Raw genomic sequence first — 22,265 nt, forward strand, 5'->3', positions numbered from 1 at the left:
CCCAGCCTGGGGTCCGATCTCTCCATGGCATCAGTCCCCAACCTGGCCAGGGCTCCTAAGTGACCCCCTCCACCCCCAGCCCAACCGTGGGTCCCCATTTCCTCAACAGTGGCCTGAACCCCTCTGCCTGGCCCTGAGGCCCCTTGGGGTGCCCTGATGCCTGCCCCGCACCCTACAGTCAGCCCTGGCAACATGGGAGCTGGTCCCATCCCTGGCTGCGTGGTCCCCCCAGAATAGTCCTGCAGGGACTCTGATCTGCCCTTGGACCACCGCCATCCTGCACACTCCTGCTAGGACCAGGGCGCTTCACAAGAAGTGCTGCTGATGCCAGGCCTGCGAGCTGTAGGGTGGCCCCTTACTGAGGGGTGCCAGGGCCCCGGCTTGTGTGCCCCCTGCCCTGCCAGGGCAAGGATTTGGTGCCAAGACTCAGGGACTGCCCAGAGAGGGCTGTCCCCCTTCTGCTGGTGACCTTGAGGAGGGGCCGCAGGCAGCTCCGCGGGGCAGCCTGCCTCAGCCATGCCGGTGCCTGGACACGTACCCGCTGCTCTGGACCCAGACCTGGACTCTGATACTTGGCCCTACCTGGTCACTGTGGCCGTCGCTGGACTGCAGCTGACGCTGTTACCACCACCGAACCTGACCCTGCCTGGCTTGGCCTCAGCCCCTGCGACTGGGACTCTCTGTTGGTCACCACTTCCATTCCTGGGCCTGCCCTGTGTCTCCCTCAGGTACGGTGGGACAGGGCTCTGGCTGCTGCGGCACTGCCCAGCCCTATCCCATGGGACTGTGCTCAGTGTCGCAGCCCCCCGGAGCAGCCGGCCCCTGCTGCTCCCTGACCCTGCAGTGGGGTGCTCTGGAGGGGCCTGGCCTCCTGCCTGCGCTGGGCCCAGCCTTGGGAGGAGGGAGGGAACAGCTACGGCACCGGTGCGCGAACAGGAGATGGACAGGTAGCACTGCACGTGGTTTGGGCAGTTGGTGAAGCCTCCAGCACATAGGGCTGTCATGCTGCTAGCGTGGCACCAGAGCTAGGTCTGGTTTTGTTTGTGGGCATTGTTCAGCCAGCACTCAGGAATGCATGTTTGCACAGGCGTGTGCTTTTTTAAGTGCCAGATCCATGCACAATAGGTGCTAGGCACTGTCTAGCTGTCATAGCCGAGCCCCCCCCCCCCCCCCGCCCCAGCCATCTATATGGGAAAGAACCTGGGACATCAGGTAAATAGATACACGTATCTTTTGTATCGCTACATATCTATGCACATGCATGCATATGTCAGCGAACACCTAAATCAAGTGCAACACCTACTCCCTAATGGTAGCAAAGCCTCATTTCTATGCTGCTTTACCTTGCACAGCACAGCTTCCAGCAAATCCCAAAGCAAAGGCAGGAGCCATGGCCCACTGCCTTGTAGTTGGCCTCCTGGTTACTTGAGATCAATATGCACCCTGCAAAGAGGTTTGCCGACTCTGTAGGGATTCAAAACATTGCTGCTGCAGGGAAAGGCATTTCCCTTGTGTCTTCCTCTGAGGGAACATAGTTAATTGAGCTGCTCCTCCCCTGGGCTTCCTGTGCCTCCAGGTAAAACTGCTGCCTGCCTGCCTACACCAGCATTGCTGGCAGCTGATGGTGCTGCTCCCCCTACATGCAGCCTAACACTGCTGTCCTCTGAGAGGCACTCGGGAAGCCACCTCTTTTCTGAGGGCTGGTACAAGCCACCTGCACAGGGCACTGATGTGGATGTGTGTGTTTGCTTGTAGGTGGTATACCCCTGTACTCCATTGTCCTGGTAAGCGTGTGTTGTTTCACACCTCCCTGGTGTGCTACATTAAAGTTCAGTCCTTGAGTATGATGTTCAATCTCTTTTGCAGGTACTTGACTGTTGCCTTGGTCACTGCCGACTTCCATGAAACAAGCATCCTGAGCGCCAAGGCCTTGCACTGCTGGGCTGGGATGAGACTGCTTGGCTCCCTTGAGAGCTCTGTGCTCTGCTGAGGGATGCCAGAGACAACATCAAAAGCTGGGTGACCTGTTCACACCTGGCAAATAAGGTAAAGCAGATGGTGGGAGTCATGAGAGTAAATTTGGCTCTGGGAGTGTGGGCAACTGTGCTGTGGTTGGAGGGTTTCCTGGAGGTGCTCTTGGGTGTTCTGAGTTCAGTCCTTAAACTCTGCAGACTGAAGCAGAGCAGCCCTGGGCATGGGCCTATGGGGTTTGGTTCCTGCACAGAGCATTGCTGAGCTGTGCCCATGACCCCTCTTGTCTGCCTCTGTACCTGCAGCTTCTGAAGCCATGCTCCTGTTCTCTCCTTTTCTTACTTTCCTTTCTCCCTGCCCCCCTCCTTTCCTTCCTTCTTCCCTTTCTCTCCTAAGGAGGTGCTGCTCCCCTAGAGCATCTTCCCTTACCACAACCCCACCCCAACAGACACAGACACATCCAGTTGTTTCGTCCCTTTATTGTCACTCCACAGAGAACAGCTACATCCTCTGCACAGGCTTAATCCCCAGGATGTCGAATCCTTTGGCCATGACGGTGGCAGTGGCTTCACACAGCAGCAGCCTCCACATGTTCACCTTCACAATCTGGCCTGCAAAATACCAACGCAGGAGCTGGAGCAGCTGCTCGGAACAACTAACACTGCCTTCCCCAGGGGAACCCCATCCACCCACAACCTGGCCCTGGGGCTGAGCTCCCTCCTGTTCTCCCCAAGCCAGGCAGACTGACCAGCCCTTTTGTTTTCAGGTACCTGGCTGCTCACAACTCTCTACTCAACCTTCCTGCTCACATGCAGATGACGACCCAGGCTGTGCCAGCCACCTTCAGTCCTCCCCCCTGGACAACACTTGTTCTGCAGCAGCAAGTAGTGTGACAACGGCCTTCCCAGCGCAGGGAAGCCCCCCTGCACATTGACTGTACCATGGTATGTGACACAGGCACACACAGCACCCCTAGGGCAACACTCACCACTCTGCCTGTCCTTCTCAACACAGTAGCAGTTGTCGTAGAACTCGGTGAAGGTGGTGGCCAGCTCGTAAAGGTAGTCACAGAGCGTGTGCAATAACAAGTCCTCCAGGATCTTCTGCAGGATCTCAGGGAACCTCAGGATGCACTTGCCCAGTTTCCACTCCTTCTCATGGTCAAGGATGAGCACCTCCTCCCTGGCTGCCTTCCGCAGCATCTGCTCATCAATATTGGCCAGGCGAGCAATAGCCCTGAAATGGTCCAAAACACAGTCTGCTTGTGAGGGTCCCACTGCTCAACCTGCCTGAGGGCCAGCCTGCAAGTTGGTCACATGTCTGGCTTGTCTCAGGGCTAGCACTGGCCCCCTGCTGACCTGCTCACTTGCCTGGTCCTGGGTTACCAGGCCAGAAGATGGCAACCAGCGCTGGGAATGCATGGGGAGGCACTGCCCTCAGAGCGATCCAACAGGGCACTGCAGGGGAACAGGGAGGGATGTGCTCTGGGCACATGTGTCGGCAAGGTCAGCTGATGCTGCCAAGCAAACCAGGGCTCGGTGCCAGAAAAATTGTGTGGGGCATGGCAACACCCAAGGTGAGCAGCTGCTGGAACGCAGGCTCACCCCTCTCTGACCACCTAAGTCCTCTAATGGAATTACCAGAAACTCCCACAGTTCCCACCCTGCTAGCTAAAGGGGCTGGGGTGTGCGTCGCACCGAGGAGCCCTGTTTCAGATAGCAGAGGACACCATTTCCAATGACAAATAAAATTTTGCCTATGGTACATAGCAGTGTAGCTGCCTTCTCTTACCAACTACACCCAACAGCACTGATGCAACTACGTCACCCCTTTCCCCACATCTCCCTCTGTGACAAAGATGCAGAGAGCATTACAGACCAAGCAACTCCCTGCATGCTCAACCTACCTGATCCGTGTGAAGGCATACAGCAAATATGCAGCTGTGTTTCCTCGGTCATCCAGCATCTTGTCAAAGGAGAATACGTAATCGTTTAGTCTGTTGTGGGAGAGATCTGCATATTTAATACATCCAAAAGCGACTGATGTCTGGGCAGCTTTCAGCTCTTCTGCTGTGAGGACCTGTTGCAATTTCAAAACAGGTAACAGTCAAGAGGAAGAATGCTACCAAACTGCAACACACAGCCTTGGCCACTCAGTAGCCTCAAGGGGAAAGCCCTGCCTGCTGAGGGGGTTTTACCCACTTTTCCACCTCAAGACACCAGATAACCCCATATCCACCCCTCACTTCTCCTGCCATCAAATGGCACTGTGCAGCCCTGCCAAGGTTAAGGCTGACTCCTTCTACTCCTGAAGGCCTGCAGGACTTCTGTGCCCCATGATGCCATAGAGGTTTGACGACCATACTGTGCTCCTGCTTCTTACAAACTGCACGTACGCATAACAAACACTTGGTCCTCCTACCCTTATAGAGCATTTTGGGCAGTCCAAACACTCACAAAACCCCTCTCTGGTGGAACAGCGCCCTGTCAGCACAGCAAAGCACTTTGTGTCCGACTCATATGAGCCCTTGGGAGATTTTCAAGGTGTTTTTTTCCTGTACTTCCTTGTGTTCCTGTTTAAAAAGAGACTTTTCACCCTACACTGCACAGCACCAAGGAGCTGCACTTCCCAATTCCACTGCCTCACATACCGCTTGGGCAGAGTTTGGTCCATCTGTTCCACTCCATGTTCTCTCCAGGCCATCAGGATCCAAGACAGACAGAAATCTCATTAAGCAAAGGGCTTTTCCAAGGGAAAGGGTGAAGCCTGATGCCAAAGCCCCCTGCAGATCCCCAGCCGTCCATCACCAGAAGTCACTGCTAGCCCAGCAGGCCAAGGCTGCAACGTTATATTCTGCCACCACCTCCTGCATCCTGGGGGAGTCACCACTGTTGCCATCACACCAGTGAGACCTGATGGTACTTGCAAGGCCAGCTACCTTGCCAGGCCCAGTTCTCCTCCCCCGTCCTTGAAAAGCTCTGCAGTACGAGCCAGAGGCCAGCATGCTGCCTGCAGCTCACGTTTTCTCACTGCTGTGTACTCGGGGATGCTCTTCTTTCCCCGTGACATGCTACCAAATAACAACACTGATTGTGTACACAACCCATGGCATCTCCTGGGCAGTTTGACAGTGTCCATATTCTCAGGTCACATCCAGAATGCGGAAACCACAAGTCTGTGAACAAATCTGGGAAGTTCTCAGGAAAGATAAGCAATTTGTCACGACTACCTTGTCCCGTTCCTTGTCTTTCAGCTTGTCCATGGCTCTTTTCAGCCCTTCCTCCAGCAGGTCTATAAGACGCACTGTATCCCCTGAACGAGTTTTGAACTTCTTCCTGAAACAACACAGCCAAAATGACCACCTGCCTAAGAGGCAAAATACTCCCACAAAACTTGGGAACCTTGGGTAACACCCATCAGGTGGCTGGGAGGGGTGACCAGGAAGGCTCCAACAGTTAGAACCGTCCCAGTTCCAGACATGAGGCAGGACACAATACCAGTGCCAGACCCCTGCCCAGCCCAGCAAGTCACCTTTACTTTTATAACAAAGCTACAGCAAGACCACCCAGACTGTAATGGCACGTGACCATCAGAGCACGTTGGTTTAGTCACACCTCCACAGAGACACAAGAACAACTCTGGAGCACAAGGACCTGGCTTGCAGACCAGGACGTGGAGGTTCTCTTCCCAAACATTCATTTCATCCACCCCAAGGCAGGTAGACAATAATGGAAATCATGGCCTTTACCGTTGCCATCTCCCAGGATTCACGTCAGCTTCCACTGTACATTCTACCAGTGCCCCTCCCCAAATGCCAGGCAGCAGAAGCCAGGCCCAGGAGGGAACCTGACCACAGCACCACCGACTATGTGGATCAAGGACCCATGACACACAATGAAATGACACAGTTATGAATAACAGCATGGGATGCAGTGCTTTAGTTTTTGGGGGGTTTTTTGGCATACCACATACATACTTGTCAACAAACAAGAGCAAGTCTTCTGCATTCACTCAGACATCCTCTTCAGAGCACATACAGAGGAAAATCTACATCCAAAGACTTACTTGTCTTCTCCCAGCACCACTCCGAATGCGGCATGGGCCACTCTGGTTACTTTGGGATCGTACCAGCCAATCATCTGTCCAGCTGCAAACACTGTTTGTAAATGCACCGACTGCAAGGAACAAATACCAACAACTGGTTCTTAATCCACTCCCCCAGGTACAAATTTTCTTCCCAGCATTTTCACCTTCACAGTGCTGCTTCCACAATGAGACTTAAAATGTTTCTAGCTCCACAAACAAATTCCACTTCAGAAAGGTCAACCTTTCAAAGAGTTTTCCTGGCTTACAGAAGCAGCAATTGGCAAATTCCCATCACTGCTCAGATACGGAGCTGACAACCTTGCATTTCCTCAGGTAAGGACAGACCCAACTATAAGCAGTACAAATCTCATTCCAGACTCATCTGTTGAGATCTAGGCTTCACCCACCTCCAGTGGTAACTGGGTCTCTCCCTAATCAATCGGTTCTAGGGGCTCTTCATGGAGACTGCCAGCCACCAAACTAGATTCACCATTACACCAATAAGGACAAGAATAATACCAACCACACTGAAAACCCTACAGCGTTCTGCCTATGTTACTGTTGCATCTGTCATTTAACACACTTTATGATGATCTCTATCAGCAGAAACAGCAGAGGTTGTCTTACTCACCTGGCCGCTATCGACAACATAAATAAGGATATCAGCCTTCTCTTCACACAGCCTGTGTTTAAGAGCAGCTAAGTCAGATGTGTCGTATGTGTAACCTCCATCTGATTTCATGATCGTCAATGGGACAGGGAAGCCTGGGACAAACACGATCTTGCGGCCATCATCAACCTGGACAAATCCTAGAAAAGCAATGGAACACATTCTGTGTCATATTGCATAGGGAGGTTTGTAGGCCAGCACAGGTAGAAACACCTCCCTTCCCAGCTGCTACCAGAAAGAAAAGGCCATGCACTCACATTATCAAATAATTAATGGCTCAAAATACAAAAAACCCTAAATGAGAACTCCTTTGCCATCCAAGTCACATTCTGTACTGTGCTTCCAGAACTCAAGATTATGCACGAGGAAGCAGATCTATGCAGATCTGGCCTTACCAGAAAAGACCTAATTGGACTTAAAAACTCCTGTCGCTAGCATCCAGATCCACCTTTACAGCCACAAAAACAATGTCACAAAGTATGGCATTAAAGGCAACAGAAACTCTACAGAGATGCAGCGAAGACTTAACACAAAGTCTTTCAGAGATAAGACTAGTCAGAACACTTCAGATGGTGATGCTCAAGAACTGCCAAATCCAGACAGGAACACATAAAACCAAAGACTTGTTATGCTCCATTTGGCTTCTTGTCAGTCTCAAAGTCAACATGATCCAAAAATGCCACTGCCTTCACAGAGATTTCTCAAAGTTCTCATATAGTCACAACACTAAGACTGTGAAGTCTGTCATATATTGCTCCTTGACTATTTACTAAGGATACAATAAATTTCAGTAGCTCCTCATGCTATTGCCTACAAATATCACCAACAAACTGCTTTTGGTGTCAGCAAGAAAGATTCAAGCTTTCTGGAATAATACTTGTAAAAATCAATTCTGCTAATGCTTCTTTGTGAGGAAGTAACACAGAAGATCCACTCAGGAAATGTGGCTAAGAAAAAGAGCAAGGGTGGGGAACATGCAACTTGAAAAACATCAGTCCTAAGCCTCGCTGAATAGGAGTGAGGTTATGTTGCTCATCCTGACAGCTGCAGAATTTCTGACTCTGAGACCAAAAGCCTCACCTTTATCTTCAAATTCTTTCACGATGTCTTTCATCATCTCGTGGTAGAACGATTCCCCTCTCTCTATGAGTGTGATGTCCAAGCAGTTGTAGATTTTCTGGAACTCTTGATGAGGGAAACACAACAAAATACTTCCATTAAGTGCACACAGTGAGAATTAGTGGCATACGCTTACCAATGGGCATAGCAAGTTCCTAAAGACACTTTCCATCTCTTGGTCAAGCCATAAGACTACGAATCAGACTGGACTTGGGAGACAAAAGATTTTGCTGAAAGCCTCCACAATAGGCCAGTACTTTGGCTGTGTTGGCTATTTTCTTTAAGCTTCTCATAGCAGTGCAGCAGTGATTTTAAAAAGAAGACTAGAGGATGGACTCAGATGTAAAGGTGAGGAAAGCTACACTGTTCTACTGCTGAGACATGTTTCCGAATCTGGCAAAGTCACCTTTCCGTGACACGTCACAGATCAGCTCCCACGCTTTAATGAAGTCTGGGTTTTTGCTCTGCAGCAGCACCACACATTGGTAGGCACGTTTCTTAAATTCCTCCTCTGTGTCAAACCTCCTCTTGGATTCCTATGGTAAAACACACCACATGAAACAGCACCGCTTTCTCCCCTAAAACATGCTAACATTCATGACAGGCTGTCCTGCGTACTCATCTCAAAAGACAAGAGAGGCAGCATGCTTACAAAGTCCTTTGATCGTGCCCCATGCAGACAACTCAATACCAAATACTGCAATTCATACCCAGTGGCAGGTTATTGCAATAATCTATTAACAGTGATTCAGTTCTTTTGTTTCTCCAAAACTACATTGCAATTTGTAAAGCTCCTCAATCTGTTTTTCAGATGTTGACATAAATATCACATTTATTTGCTACAAATACCTTGTAAAAAGCTTGGAGATCCCCAATGGGAGGAGAAACAGTTAAGTAGTCTGGAAATTTGTCTTGGAGGTGAGCAATGAGCATTCCAAACTGGGTGCCCCAATCTCCTAAATGGTTTAACCTTGAAGCAATCAAAGAGCACGATAATGATTTCTCAAACATATGCTTTCAAATATACACATTTAAGAAATATATATTCTAAAGGAAGAAACACACATAGTATCAGAAACCAAAACCAGGCAAGCCCACCAAGTTTCACTGCAATGAAGCTGGTGCCCATCTTGATTCCTAACCCTGCTACACTTGCTCAGGTTAGTATCTTACTACACATAAAGGATTATTTGTTATGTGCTTATAAACAAAGACCAATACAGACCAAAGCATAGAGACAGGTATTGTGTAAATTTAGCCAAACAAGCCCACCGCACCCAAAAATCAATGCTCACCTCAAAACATCATAACCTGCGAATTCGAACAGTCGGCACATACTTTCTCCAATGATGGTAGACCGCAGGTGGCCAACATGCATCTCCTTTGCAATGTTAGGGGATGAAAAATCCACTACCACCTTAGACACAGTACCAAAGGAAAAAATGGATAAAAGGCAGCAGTCATGACCACACCCCATGTTTAAACTGTGTTTTGCTGGGGGGGAGGGGGGGGGGGGGATGGGGGGGAACAAGGCCCCCCTCCACAGACCCTCACACCCTGTGCTGCACACAGCAACAGAGACGGCCCAGCAGGGGACATCAGAGCAGGCTTCCAGCCTGGGGCTCTGCTGCACCAGCCCAGCAGAGGGTCAGGGATCACTCCCAGGCTGACCTTGGCACAACATGCTGTCCCTGCGGAGCCCCGTTCCTCACCCACCAGAGACACACCAGGTACGGGCAGCCTATCCCATGGCCCCCACTCCCTAAGTCACATCCCATTGACTCTGCTCTAACAACCAGCTGACTCAACACTGCTCAACAAATCGCTTCAGGGGGCAATTTCAAAGCTCCTGCAGTCCGGCACGTTTCATCTATGCGGGAGCAGGATGCCTATGCGCTTACTGCCATACCTTTTTCCTTTTGCCAACAGCTGGTGGTTGAACTCCATTCATCAATAAACTGCTCAGCTGCTTCGACACAAAATCCTTTCTCAAGTGGACATTGATAAAACCTTTAGAGGAGAAAACCAGCAATGAGTGCTGGGGTTGCAGAAGTGCCTCAAACCACTTTTTGTTTCCTTCCCCCTTGGATTTCTGTTTCCACGCATCAAAGACAAGAGCATATGAAGTTAGCTTGACAAAACAAATTTTTCAGTGACAGGACAACAAAGCTGTCACTAGAAGACAATTTTTGTTCCCAGATTACAGGAGTCTGTTTCACACCACTATGGCTTTTACTGCAGGACTTAGATGCTGCAAGCTAGTCCACTGACGTAACTCCTTTTTGCACACTGTCACTCAAAGGTGAATTTATAAAAACACTTTTTTATGAGAAAATAAACAAACTTGCCAGGGTTTGCACAATGCAAAACCAAATCCTGCTTTGTCTCCTTTTTTTTAAATTAATATCCTAAAACATATAGTTTCACCTGGGATAATCCATGCTTGTGGGATGACACTGTTTTACTTCTCCTGCTTCACAGAGCTAATGAACAAGCTTCTGCCCAAGCACTCGAAGGGCTGTGCCGTGTGATTTTTGTGTTTATGCTGAAGCCCTAAGGAATATGAGCCCTTGTATTTCTTCCTGGGTCACAGGGACAAAACAGATGCAGCAATTAATAACCTCCATGCTACTGCAGCACCTCAGTGCTGAGAGGACAAGGTCTCCTCATCATGCAAGCAACAGTGAGAAGGGCATATTGATTTTTGCTGTGATTTCATGATTGTGGCCTGATACCCATCACCAATATTTGAAGGGGAAAAGCTGGTCCCTTAAGGATCAGTGGAAAAATTGCTAATTAAAGGGCTCAGGATTGCACTTGCCAATTCTAATACAGAGGTAGATTTGCTGCTGCTGCACAAGTCTGAGGGCTACAAAGCTCACCAAGACAGAAGCGGCTAATTCTCCTTGTAATTGCAGTTTTAAATCACAAATTAGTTGAACTCAACTCAGCTTCCCTGATCACCATCCAGTATAAAATCACCCCATCAGCATTAAAACATACAAAGGGTATAACATGAAACTATCTTACCAGGACCGGCAATTTCAACCTTCTCAATGCATTCGTTGGCAGGAATATTTTTTGATATTTTCTCAGCGATTTCTCTTGGGCTAACCTTCTGTTCCTTGGTTTTGAGCAGTATCTGAAACACAACAAGAAGACCAAGTAAAATTCAATCATCCAAGACATTCTACAGAATGAAACAGAAAGCATAGATACTGCGACATTGAAAAATCCTCACGATCCTTTAGCGTCATAATGCAGAGACACACAAACAAAAATATCTCTAGCAAATTTTACAGATTACATCAGCTCTCTCCACACAGCAGAAGTCTTAACTAGACCCAATACGTTCACTCCTTTCTGCCAAGGGCAATTAAAGGGTAGTTCTTATGTCAGAAGAAAATCTTCCCAGCTATTTTTCAAAACCTGTTAAGTGGTTTGCAAATTTGTATTTCCCTAAGCTAGTAAAAGGGACAAACTCTTTAAAGATCAACATAGCTGGCACAATCCTTCACATTGCTTCAAAATTCTCTGATCAGTCTCATGGGTATCCTCAGCTCTACCAGCATTCATATTTGAAGTTTCGAACTGTGCCTACTGTAGATGCTGAGTGTGGTTTCAAAACGAGTCTGCTGATTTATGATGAAAAGCATCCAAAGCAAACTTCCTTCAGTCCCACCTTAGACTAAATAAATAAAATCCAACAACCCAAGCAACCAAAGATAATCCTAACACTGCCCAATCTTCTTCAAAGAGCACCAGAAAAACTGCTGGTAAAGTAGCTCTCCTCCCTCCAGACATAAATGGCCCACTGTGAGGAACTCAAGTAGCACGATGCAGGTTCACATACAATGATAGTGTCAGAATGGTTTGGGCTGGAAAGGACCTTCAAAGATTTTCTAGTCCAATTCCACAGTTTCTCTGTCCATTCCCAAAGCATCTTCTCAGACAGCTTTTTGCAAGTCTTACTAAAACACCCTTTAGGAGGGTTCTGTGAGCTAGCCCAACCTGCCCCTTGCAAAACACTACATTCACACTGCATAAAATTACCACAACTATTTGTTTCCAAGCACATGATTCTCCATTCTTACTGTGAAGTGTTTGAAAATAATCTATCATCTCACCCCCATTGAGGCCACAAAGAGCATGTACGTCTCTGTCAACTCAGAACTCATACTCACTACTGCTTGTATTTGCTCACTTGCAGTCTGCTGCAAAATGTGACTTCTACTTAAGTTTCAGCTTCCTGTTTAACCTGCCATACTGTTGATCATAACAGGATCCTTACAAGATGGTAAAGGCTTAGAATAGGCAAGAAAAGAAAACCCCCTTAGCCTTTAATGCTACTCAAAGTGCAAACTACAGGAAAAATAAACGCAAAACCAGATTACGGGCATGTTATACCAGATTACAGGCATTCCAGAAACAGTGACCTACTCCTGTTACTCTAAGGAGCAAGCAGAGCTCCTGGCTCAAACCCCAGGCATTAATATGCTAACGAGCTCCTGGGGAAACAATATGCATTTGTGAAGGCTGTTTCCACATGGGGCACTGCAGGGAGAGGTTGCTGCCTGGCACGTACCAGTGCTGCCTGCGAGTCAGGGCACCTCCTGCTCCTCTGGCAGTCAGGGTGACCGGTGTTTCAGCTCTGCACAGGGGACACCCTGGGGGAGCCAGGCTCTACGGGGAGATGCACACCACAGTCAAATCCCTAAACCTCAGGCCGACGGAAAGTACATAACCTGCTGCTCTCAGAGGGAAATGACTGAACCACATCCCCTGGCTCTGCCGTGCTGATACGCTCCGAGGATGCTGCATGTGCGAGTATTGCCAAGCTCAGGCCCAGCTCACATGGCGTGCCTTTCCAGGGAACAAACTCTACAGCCAAGCCCATAGTAGGAACCCTTATTCACCAGTACAGCTGACAATCTGGAACTCGAAACCCTGGCTTGAAGGGGACCGTTCAGACACTGAGTTATGTGAACAACGTCAACACTGAGAAGCCAGGACTGCTCGAGAATCCCAACCGCGACTTAATTGGGGTAAAGCAGCGGTCAAAAAAATGGCAAAGCTCTGAAAGCCCATGTCAGCGCAGTCACCCAGGGCGCTCCTCTGGCTGGAACCCAGTCACAATATGCTAACGAGACCAAGGGAAGACGACGCATATTTGTGAGGACTGTTTCCGCCTTGGCACTTCAGACCAAGAGCCTGCTGGCTGGCACGTATCGATGCTGCCCGGGAGTCAAACTCATTGTAGCAGGACAACAGAGAGAGCAGCTGCAGATGACAACCTGGGAGAGTAGAATTTCATGTGTGTCGGTGCAAGCTAGATGTCAAAATTACCAGTCTAATAGATTAATAAAGGTGAATTGACAACAGAACACTTTAAAAACCCCTCAAAACAACAAAAACAAAACAAGTTGCTTCTGTTAAGATTGCAAAATAAAGTACTGTATTTACAAAGAGTCTACCTATTCACTCAAAGGCATCAGTGCATTGAAAGCTCGGGTGCTTTAGCACCTAAGCTAGAATGCACTACCTTCTTTCTCCCCCACCTCCCGGTTTTACTTCAGCACAGTCCCAGCCCACTGAGCAACTCCTGAAGCGTCTCTCATTCTGTTTGGGTCCTCTTCAGCCAAATACCTTCCAGAAAGCAGGAGTACCATAATTTTCAAAGTAACTGTTGATACTAGCCAGGTTAAAAAAAGCCCTCACTCCTTCCTTTGCACACACTTGACAGGTGTTCTGTAAAGTGGAACCATTCCTACAGCTGCCTGAAAACCTCCAAGATCAGAACATCCTAACAAAAGCCCCATGTTTCCTGCCTTTTGCTCAATTAAAAGAAAATAGTAATCCCACCAACCATAGATGTTGGATCGCCCACACAGCCAACCCTCAGCAAATGCTTGGATAACAACACCCAATAAGATAGGAACGCGAGCACAAAAAGTGTGCGGAACGGGGCACTCAAATCCGTCTGGAAGAGCATTTGTCACAAACCTGAAAATGCTTAAAGGAACACAACAACAATCAGCCAAATTTGGCTGTAACCAGGGAATTAACAAGACACTTTGTCATGGTTTAACCCCAGCCAGCAACTAAGCACCACGCAGCCGCTCACTCACTCCCCCCCCACAACCCAGTGGGATGGGGGAGAAAATCAGGAAAGATGTAAAACTTGTGGGTTGAGATAAGAACGGTTTAATAGAACAGAAAAGAAGAAACTAATAATGATAATGATAACACTAATAAAATGACAACAGTAGTAATAAAAGGATTGGAATGTACAAATTACGCGCAGTGCAATTGCTCACCACCCACCGATCGATACCCAGTTAGTCCCCGAGCAGTGATTCCCCTGCCAGTTTCTATACTAGATGGGATGGAATACCCTGTTGGCCAGTTGGGGTCAGGTGCCCTGGCTGTGTCCTGTGCCAACTTCCTGTGCCCCTCCAGCTTTCTTGCTGGCTGGGCATGAGAAGCTGAAAAATCCTCGACTTTAGACTAAACATTACTTAGCAACAACTGAAAACATCAGTGTTATCAACATTCTTTGGATACTGAACTCAAAACATAGCACTGTACAAGCCACCGGGAAGACGATTAACTCTATCCCAGCTGAAACCAGGACACACTTTTGAAACAAAAGAGTCGGAGCAGCAAGAAGGACAGTGCCTGAGCAGTCGTCTACACCTGGCTGGACACTGTGAGAAGGTGCACAGCCCCGACAATGACCCCTGCTGCCAGCTGCCGCCAGTGGCCCGCGCCGGAGCCCACAGAGGGCAGTTGAGGATGCAGCACGCAGGGACCCGCGCCCCAGCCGGGCGCAGAGGGGAGGGCCTGGGCCCCTTCTCACTGCCGTGTGCATCGGTGGGTGGCAAGAAGCTGCAGCACCCACCCCAACAGAAGGTGTGGGCAACGAGGGGAACCCCCACTCCCAGAGACAGGGCGCGTGTTTGTAACCCACCTGCCCTGCGAGAAAGGGGGGGCACACACAGAACTCTGTGCAAATGTGTGTGGGGACATTATACTTTTCTGGCATTACAGAAGAGTATTTAGAGATCTGTAGATGTTTATCAACATTTTGTAACTGTCCAGAATTGTGATTTATTGTTTTGCTGATATTAGTTCCAAACATATAGCTCACTAATTGGTAGTTAATTGCACATCATTAGTAAATCAATGCAGCACCGAAATCCTGATCTGATTTAGATGCCATGAACTGAGCAGTTTTTCTGTGTGACACACACATAACTCTCTCATACCGGCCATCTAAACAGAGGCTTAAAGGTCTACTCTGTGAAGGCCAATGCTTCCCTTAAAATGCTGTTAGACACTCACTGAATACGCAGCCCAGAGGCCTGCAACAAGCCTGAAACAGGTCCAGTATTGCAACTCTCACTGCGTTGTCTATCACTTAGCTTCCAACAGACAACATCCCCATTTTTTTTTCTCTTTGTAAGATTGTTTGAATTTACCTGTGTTATGCCCATGGCGCTGTTACACTGGTAATCCCCAAATTTGGGCTGCTGACTTGGCGTCACCACTAATGGAGGGTTTTCTAAATCTGGGTAGGCAGCCTGAATAGCAGCTCCAAAGATCTCCTGAAGACAGCTGTTGATATTAATCATGCTTTTTGCTGTTTTACTTCTTTCCTCCTGAAGGCTCTGAAAAAACAAAATCCAGAAGGCTAAATTCACAACATCTGAGGAGCCGTTATATCCTCCTTTTTTCCTTGGCTGCCTGGCAAAGCATGGCTGACAGATTGGGCTGACACCTCTAGGCACAGGAGCAACATATGCAACATAAAAATCAAGTGATTCAAGAGCTGCTTTTCCCTTTGAACCTCGCAGCACAAACACTTCCCCTGAATGCAGGGCTGCATTACTTCCCACACCTTTGTCAGTGATCCCGGTAGAGACCTCGGCTGAGCTGCCCATTACACAACTAGCCAAGACTTGGCGGTGTGGGCTGATTAACCTACGGACATTTTTCATAAAGTAGGTTTCTGTTTAAGGAACCAGGAAACATCTGATGTGCCACCAACAATTAAGGCGTCAGAATGCAGAGTGAGCATGCTGTCACACATCACTAGCTGTAACAAACTGACATAATTTATTTAGCTTGTCTTAATGAGAACAAAACCCACATGCTACAGCATTAGTTCTTTATTCCCTTACCTTTTGAAGGAAATTTAACCGATACTTAAGTTTTGCGTTTTCGTCTCGCAACCCCTCCAGACTTGGGGAGACTCCCAAGCATCCAAAGTTCTTCAGACGCTCAATTTCTGCAGTTAACAACTTGATCTCGTTTTCCTGAAAAGCAAATTAAATTGTCACACAGTAATTCTTGGACTGGGGGGACAGAAGGCGAGCAGCTACAAGATCTCAGATACAGTTCTAGTTTTGCCTCATAAAAGTAACAGCAATGACATGCAAGTTGAATAATTCCAAACAACTAACTAATGTTTAAAGGTGGTTTCTATTTGTGTCAAAACCAGGGATCCTGAAACATTCTTAGTAAGTCAATGAGATAATAATCTCACTAATATCAAGACAAAAGTGCAAGACAGACAACAGGTCATGCTAATAAAATATATTCCCAAAATAAGCACTTTCTCCAGCTTTTTTAATCTAATAAAGATGTCAAATGATTTGACTCAAAATTCTCTAAAGCCTCCTTCAGCCAGTTTCACCATCTCACAGGCCACAGTTTCTCTTCCAGAGGATGAAACCACAATCACTCATGCAATTCCAGCAAGCTCAAACACCAACTGGAGACAGAAATGCCACTAAGTACAGCGTGCTGCTTCGTAGGGGAAGTGACAGGGCCTTTTCTGCGGCGTGCGCTCACTTCCACCTTGCCACACAACCTTTCCTTCCCTATCTCCAGCATGGTTTCTCCCTTAAAACTGACGTAAGGCATTCAGGAGCAATCAGGAATTTCAGGTGGACCTCTGTGCTCCAAATAAACAAACTTCCCTACACTTCCCCATGCCCCTCCAGACTTCACAGCCTGGGACACAGGCAAATGCTTCACCAGGCAGTCTTAGCCCCGTGGCTGGAGGCTGCTACAAGGAGCAGTAATTTTCCTCATCCCGCCCCCTGAAGTATCTGAAACTTCATCTCTGTTGTTCATCTCTTGTCCTCTCCCGTAATAGGCTTTGTGCCCGTCGGCCACAAACCTGGCTCGCAAATGGAAGTTTGGAAGCTACTGAAAATTTAAGTGACTCAAATGCTGCTATGGAGGGAGAGGCAGCTGGAAGAGGCAGCGAGCACTCCCCACCCTGGCTCACCAGCCCCTCATCAGACTCATTTAGGCTCTCCTCTACCAGAACTCCCACAGGACTAGGCAGCTCAGGCCACTACTGTAGTCAACTAGGCCACCAAACCTTATCAAAAAGGGCTCATTTACTTTGCTGCTCTTGAAACAATCAGAATATTTAATGAAGGAAAAAAAATGGGCCATCAAATTTCCTGGTTTTATATGGCCACCTGAATAACAGCTCCCACAAGTGCCACTATAACTAACTGCAGATGTTCAAAAAACCTAAGCTGAGCCAAAACAATCTTAAGATCGGCCTATTTGTGGACCAATCTGAAAATCAGTACTTTTGGGGTCATTCTTCATTTGTGCTTCAGCTTCCAGCACACTTTTTTTACAGCCTCACGGTCTCCTCTGCTGCAGGAGAAGAGGATGCTTCCTGCACGTTCAGATGTGAAGAACACGACTTTGAGAAAAAATACCTTTATCAAAATCTCTGGTTTGGCACTTAGCCAACTAAAATCATTGAACGACACAGCTGTAGCTCAAAAATAACTCACTTCAAATAGTCCATTGCAGCTTTTCCTTTTGCAGCCTATTACTTCTTTTTTTAACCCAAGGCAGATCACCCCTCCAAATCCGGCTGGTTTTTTCTCACGTGCATATACATACCTTCTCCTATATAACCAACAGAAAAAATATATATTTTTTTCTATTTTCAACTTTTCTTACTGGCCTGACTTGGTAGCATTTCATATAACTTACAGACCCATTTGAAAAACTTTCAGACTGAACTTCAAGCTTAAGATAGCGCAAGAGAGATTTCATTGCATTGTTTTACAGTTGTTTTACTGTAAGTTTAAGGAATCATTATTGCTGTAAACTGACTTGAAGGAACGCTGGAGCAGTGACGTATGCTTTAAGAAGGCACAAAGATATCTTCTACTCTTAATATCACATTATCCGTAAATTCTGTGTCCACCCAGTATCACCCTCTCTCTAGCAAAGCCACCAGCTTCAGGACAGGTTAGCAAGACCCTTAGGAGAGTTTTGCATTGAGGACAAATATTGTCCAGATCCAGAAATTTGCATTCTGCTTTTGAAATTAAAATCACTACATATCTGAGCCAACAAGCAGCTCACACGTGTTCCTCCTGCATTAAAAGAATCCCCCAAAACTATAGCCACTGAGATATTTCAGTACCATTGGCAAACTTTACAGAACAGAAATTGGATTTGGATTTTTCTCCATAATCACAGATACCTCTTGCCACCCAAGTTAAGACTCACAGGAGGCGAGATGACCAGTATCTTACTGGAGCTTCTTTCCATATCGGTAAACTATAAGGGAGGATGAGGAAAGGGGTTTATCCACATGCACGGCCAGAACCCAGAACAAGGGTTCCTGGGAATCACTGACCCCTGGGGCAGACATCTGGCCCAAACAGTTTTTCCCACACAAAACTAGGGTGACAACTGGTATCCTAATTGCTTGGATATAGCCAGGAGGTAAAAAGCTCTAAAGCAATGACATAGTTCATTAAGTCTCATCTACTTCTTTCCCATGACTGCACCAAACCAGCAAATTCACAGCACAGACACCTGCAGACAGGAGGCATTCAGGCTGGCCCCATTCCAGATTTGACCAAGCCCAAGGTGTCAGCCCAGACTGTCACGTTTTCCTACCGTGTTTTGTGCTTCTCTTCTTCAGAGAGTTTCAGTAGCAGTCCCTATGTTAACTTGAGTGTGAACTGAAAGCAAAAAGTTTCACCATGGTGGCCTAGCTGCCTACCTCAATATTGCTGCTGCCATTTAAATCTCCCTTTTTGTGCTCATCAACAGCTAACACAGATGATGAAATGAACTCTTCATTCAAAACCACCTAGCAGAAAAGCCTGAACTCAGCAATGATTACACCGAGTTCCAGAATCGATGGGGTTAAGATCACAGCAGCTGGGCTGGGACAGCCGCACGGGCTGAGTACAGCTAACAGCTCCAGAACTGGCAACAAGGGCACCCTGGTTCATGGGCCAGTCAGGAGGGGAACGCCAGTCATGACCCCCCTCTCTCTGGTGATCAGCAATAGGACACCAGGAAACGGAATGAAGCTGCATCAGGGGAAGTTCAGGTGGGACATTAGGAAAAGGTTCTTCACCGAGAGGGTGGTGTGTCACTGGAACAGGCTCCCCAAGGAAGCAGTCACGACACCAGGCCTCTCAGAGTTCAAGGAGTGTCTGGATGACACTCTTAGTCATATGGTTCAGTTTTAGGTAGCCCTACGAAGAGCAGGGAGTTGCACTCAATGATCCTTGTGGGTCTTGTTGCCAAGCTCGTCTGGAAAAAGGTCTTTAGACGTTTGCACATTTTAAATGCCCCTTATCACAGCAACCTGTGATAAAGCTAATTCTCTAGCAAATCATCTATGAATGCTGGATGTTATTAAAGAGTTACTATAAATTCTAAATTCTTTCTGAAAAACAAACTACTACGTTAAACTACAGATACCCCTTGTAACTCCTCTCTCACAGTACCATCCAAGTGAGGAAAGGAGACACCATCAATACACCTCTGATCTATAAAACATGTGACTGGGAAAAGGAAGGAAAAAGCTGCTGTTCAGGACATAAAGTGTCACCCCCTGGATTATTCTGCCTGCACAGCCCTGGACATATCACAACTTGTCAGTAAAGGGTCATACCTGATGACCACCTCACGAGAAGCTGCGGGAATTACATGAGGCCATGCTGACATCTCCAAGGGCTCTTTGGTCAGCTGAGTGCTAGAAATCTTCCCCTCACCTGTGAATACAAGAAAACTATAGCTTTTTCAATAGGACCAAAATAATCCTTACATTTTCCCTTAGCACATAAGAATGTCTTCTAAGGACCCCTCTGAATTAACATGAAACTTACATAAGCCTCTGTCTCTGGACTTTAAATTGGTAGTGCTTTTCTCCATCACATTTAAACAAAATAGAGAAAATGGCCTGAGAAAGCATGGCAAAGGGGTCACAGCACGTCTCTTCCTTCCCCTCCTTCTTGCTTCCTGCACAGTTTGTATCTCTGGTACTACTTTGCCAAGCCTTTGCTGAGCCAGCTCAGTGCAATAACTCAGCACGCACTCTTTGTTCTTTGTTGGGTTATTTTCCCGAAAAGCTAATGATTCCTGCCAGCCGGCTTACAACGGGCTCCAGGGCATGCTGGAGCTGGCACCAGGGAGCACGTGGCTGGGAGTGAGGTGACAGGTAGATTCAGGCTCAGTAATCCCACATGGCCTCTGTTAGCCTCCTGGAGTTAAAGAGCTGAACACTGTCCCTCTTGCTTTGCTTCAGAGCGACTGGAATTTGTTTATGGACTAAAGACCAGACAGCAGTGACAGCAAAGGGAGAACCAGCTTGCCACAATACCCGAGATGCCCTTCCTCTCCTGAGCAGCTACAAAGGAGAAACGCAAAAACAAAGGCAAAAAGGAGTCGCAGAGATTCAACAGCCAGATTTATTATCTCAGTATTTTATGGTGGTGCCTGCTGTATGTTTGAATTCTGAGTAGAAAACATACCAAAAAGTTGCTCCAGAGCACATGCGTATGGTAGCCAAAAAACCACAAGCCACATGTCCAGAATCTCTCACTAACATTTTCTTGGGGCAACACAGGAGAAGTTAGCCTGTAGGATTCAGAGTTTTCCTAGAGCTGCCTCTGTGCTCTACTGTCAATACCACTCATTAGCTAGGAAAGACTTGGCAGTCCAATTTATTTATTATTACTACAGCCACTGCAAAGGGAAAGGGTTGTCACCGTCTTTCTTCCTAACCCAAAGCACCTTATGGTTGCAATAACGCTGTGTGAGAAAGCCAGGACTGCCATTAGCGTACCTGCCCTCCAAGAGGTCCTCTGAAAGCGCTTCCCTAGCTGCTCCCAGGACCTGCCGGGCTCAGGGCTGCCCTTGCCAGTGCAGGAGACCCTCCTGCCCGTCGCCTCGCCTGGCAGCAGGGTGATCCTTGCACGGCTGCCACAGTGAGTGGCCAGCGAAAGGACCAGCACAAGGAAAGAGGGTGGTAACACACCAAGCTGTGTTTCACGGCTCCCTGCTCCTTTTTTTCCCGAAGTTTTCTGCAGAATTTCACCTTGACCCCTCAGCCTCGCTGAAAAGTGCCAAGAGCTGAACCACGTGCCCTGACCTCATGACACAGGATCTCAGGGACGAGAGGGTGCTTTTGCTCGACGTTTTGCCTCAACAGAAACGGAAGAAGCCGAGGAAGGCGCTTCAGCCCCCGCCCGCTTTCTGCCTTTCCGTCCGAGACCGGCCCAGCCCCGCCGACACCCGCCCCGGCCGCCAGGCTCCGGCGAGTTTCCAGCGAGGGAGCCCCGCCGGCCGCAGCCCCCTGCCCGGCGGGCTCAGCCGCCACCTGCGGCCCCAGCCCCCGCGATCCCCGGGACCTCCTCCCCCCGCGGGAGGCCGCCGCGGACGCGCCCGCCGGGCCCCGCTCCGTCCCCGGCCGAGGCGGGCGGGGCGGCCTGCGCGGAGCCGGTCCCGCCAAGGAGCCGGCGGAGCAGCGGCCGACCCCGGCCGTGCCGTGCCGTGCCGCGCCCCCCCGTCCCCGTACCTGCCGCGCCAGCCGAGCTGCGGACTGCGCCACCCGCGCCTCCATCCTCCACAGGCCGGAAGCGGAAGTAGCGGAAGCGGAAACCTCCTGGGGGGGGGGGGAGAGAGATGTTCGAATGCGGCGGCAGCGCCCCCAGGCGGCGGGGAGGGCGCGGGCGGCGTCCTGCGTCTGACGTCAGCCCCGCCGCGGGGCGGGGGCGTGGCTGGCGGCGGCGAGGGGGGCGTGGCTGGCGGCGGGGCGCGGTAGCGGGGGCGGTCAGCGGCGGGGCCGCAGCGGCGCGCGCGCTCCGTTACAGCTCTTGGGCGGGGAAGGGCTGAGCCGAACCACCCACCGGCCGCAGCCCCCCGGGACCAGAACGCGTCCGAGAACCCTCCGGGCCCCGGGTGGGAAGCGGAGGCCTCTGGCGCCGGCTCGGGGCGGTGGTCCACGGCGGGCTCAAAGCGCAGCAACCGTGGCACAGCGAACTGCAGGGAAAAGGCAGAAAACGGGCAGGGCGGGCGGCCGGACCGAGACGGCGAGTGGTCAGGGGCCGGCGGCCAGGAAGGGTCC

General features: G+C 49.0%; 1 protein-coding gene and 1 long non-coding RNA gene across 5 annotated transcripts; one reads left to right on the plus strand and one right to left on the minus strand.

Moving 5' to 3' along the window:
* Positions 1-6: 6 nt before the first annotated feature.
* Positions 7-3,735, plus strand: LOC126050901 (uncharacterized). Its single transcript, XR_007509679.1, has 3 exons — positions 7-728; positions 1,867-2,046; positions 2,738-3,735. It is a non-coding gene; the product is annotated as an uncharacterized LOC126050901 (long non-coding RNA).
* Positions 2,435-21,784, minus strand: RARS1 (arginyl-tRNA synthetase 1). Of its 4 annotated transcripts, none has more exons than XM_049829403.1 (17): positions 21,717-21,784; positions 21,177-21,342; positions 19,812-19,911; positions 16,030-16,164; positions 15,328-15,516; positions 10,877-10,988; positions 9,756-9,856; positions 9,142-9,263; positions 8,696-8,816; positions 8,253-8,382; positions 7,808-7,912; positions 6,689-6,867; positions 6,037-6,146; positions 5,201-5,306; positions 3,878-4,050; positions 2,960-3,207; positions 2,435-2,582 (listed from the first exon to the last, which is right to left on the minus strand). In XM_049829403.1, the coding sequence occupies exons 5-17, from the start codon at positions 15,478-15,480 to the stop codon at positions 2,473-2,475; spliced, it is 1,770 nt and encodes a 589-aa protein (XP_049685360.1). In that variant the 5' UTR covers positions 15,481-15,516; positions 16,030-16,164; positions 19,812-19,911; positions 21,177-21,342; positions 21,717-21,784; the 3' UTR covers positions 2,435-2,472. The 4 variants fall into 4 exon arrangements, with proteins under 4 accessions (XP_049685360.1, XP_049685358.1, XP_049685359.1 ...); XM_049829401.1 differs by having other exon boundaries at positions 20,985-21,342; XM_049829402.1 differs by lacking the exon at positions 21,177-21,342 and having other exon boundaries at positions 21,717-21,778.
* Between the last annotated feature and the right edge of the window lie 481 nt (positions 21,785-22,265).

Source organism: Accipiter gentilis, chromosome 26 (assembly GCF_929443795.1).
Source record: "Accipiter gentilis chromosome 26, bAccGen1.1, whole genome shotgun sequence".
Lineage (NCBI taxonomy): Eukaryota > Metazoa > Chordata > Aves > Accipitriformes > Accipitridae > Astur > Astur gentilis.

Bases quoted from the DNA above. Each gene is read 5' to 3' on its own strand.
- RARS1 (XM_049829400.1), bottom strand. From the start codon at position 21,761: ATGGAGGCGCGGGTGGCGCAGTCCGCAGCTCGGCTGGCGCGGCAG. The intron at 8,817-9,141 runs GTGAGCATTGAT...GATTGCTTCAAG, and splicing joins GCAGGTTATGATGTTTTGAG to GTTAAACCATTTAGGAGATT. The intron at 7,913-8,252 runs GTGACTTTGCCA...TCCCTCATCAAG, and splicing joins CTGTGACGTGTCACGGAAAG to AGTTCCAGAAAATCTACAAC.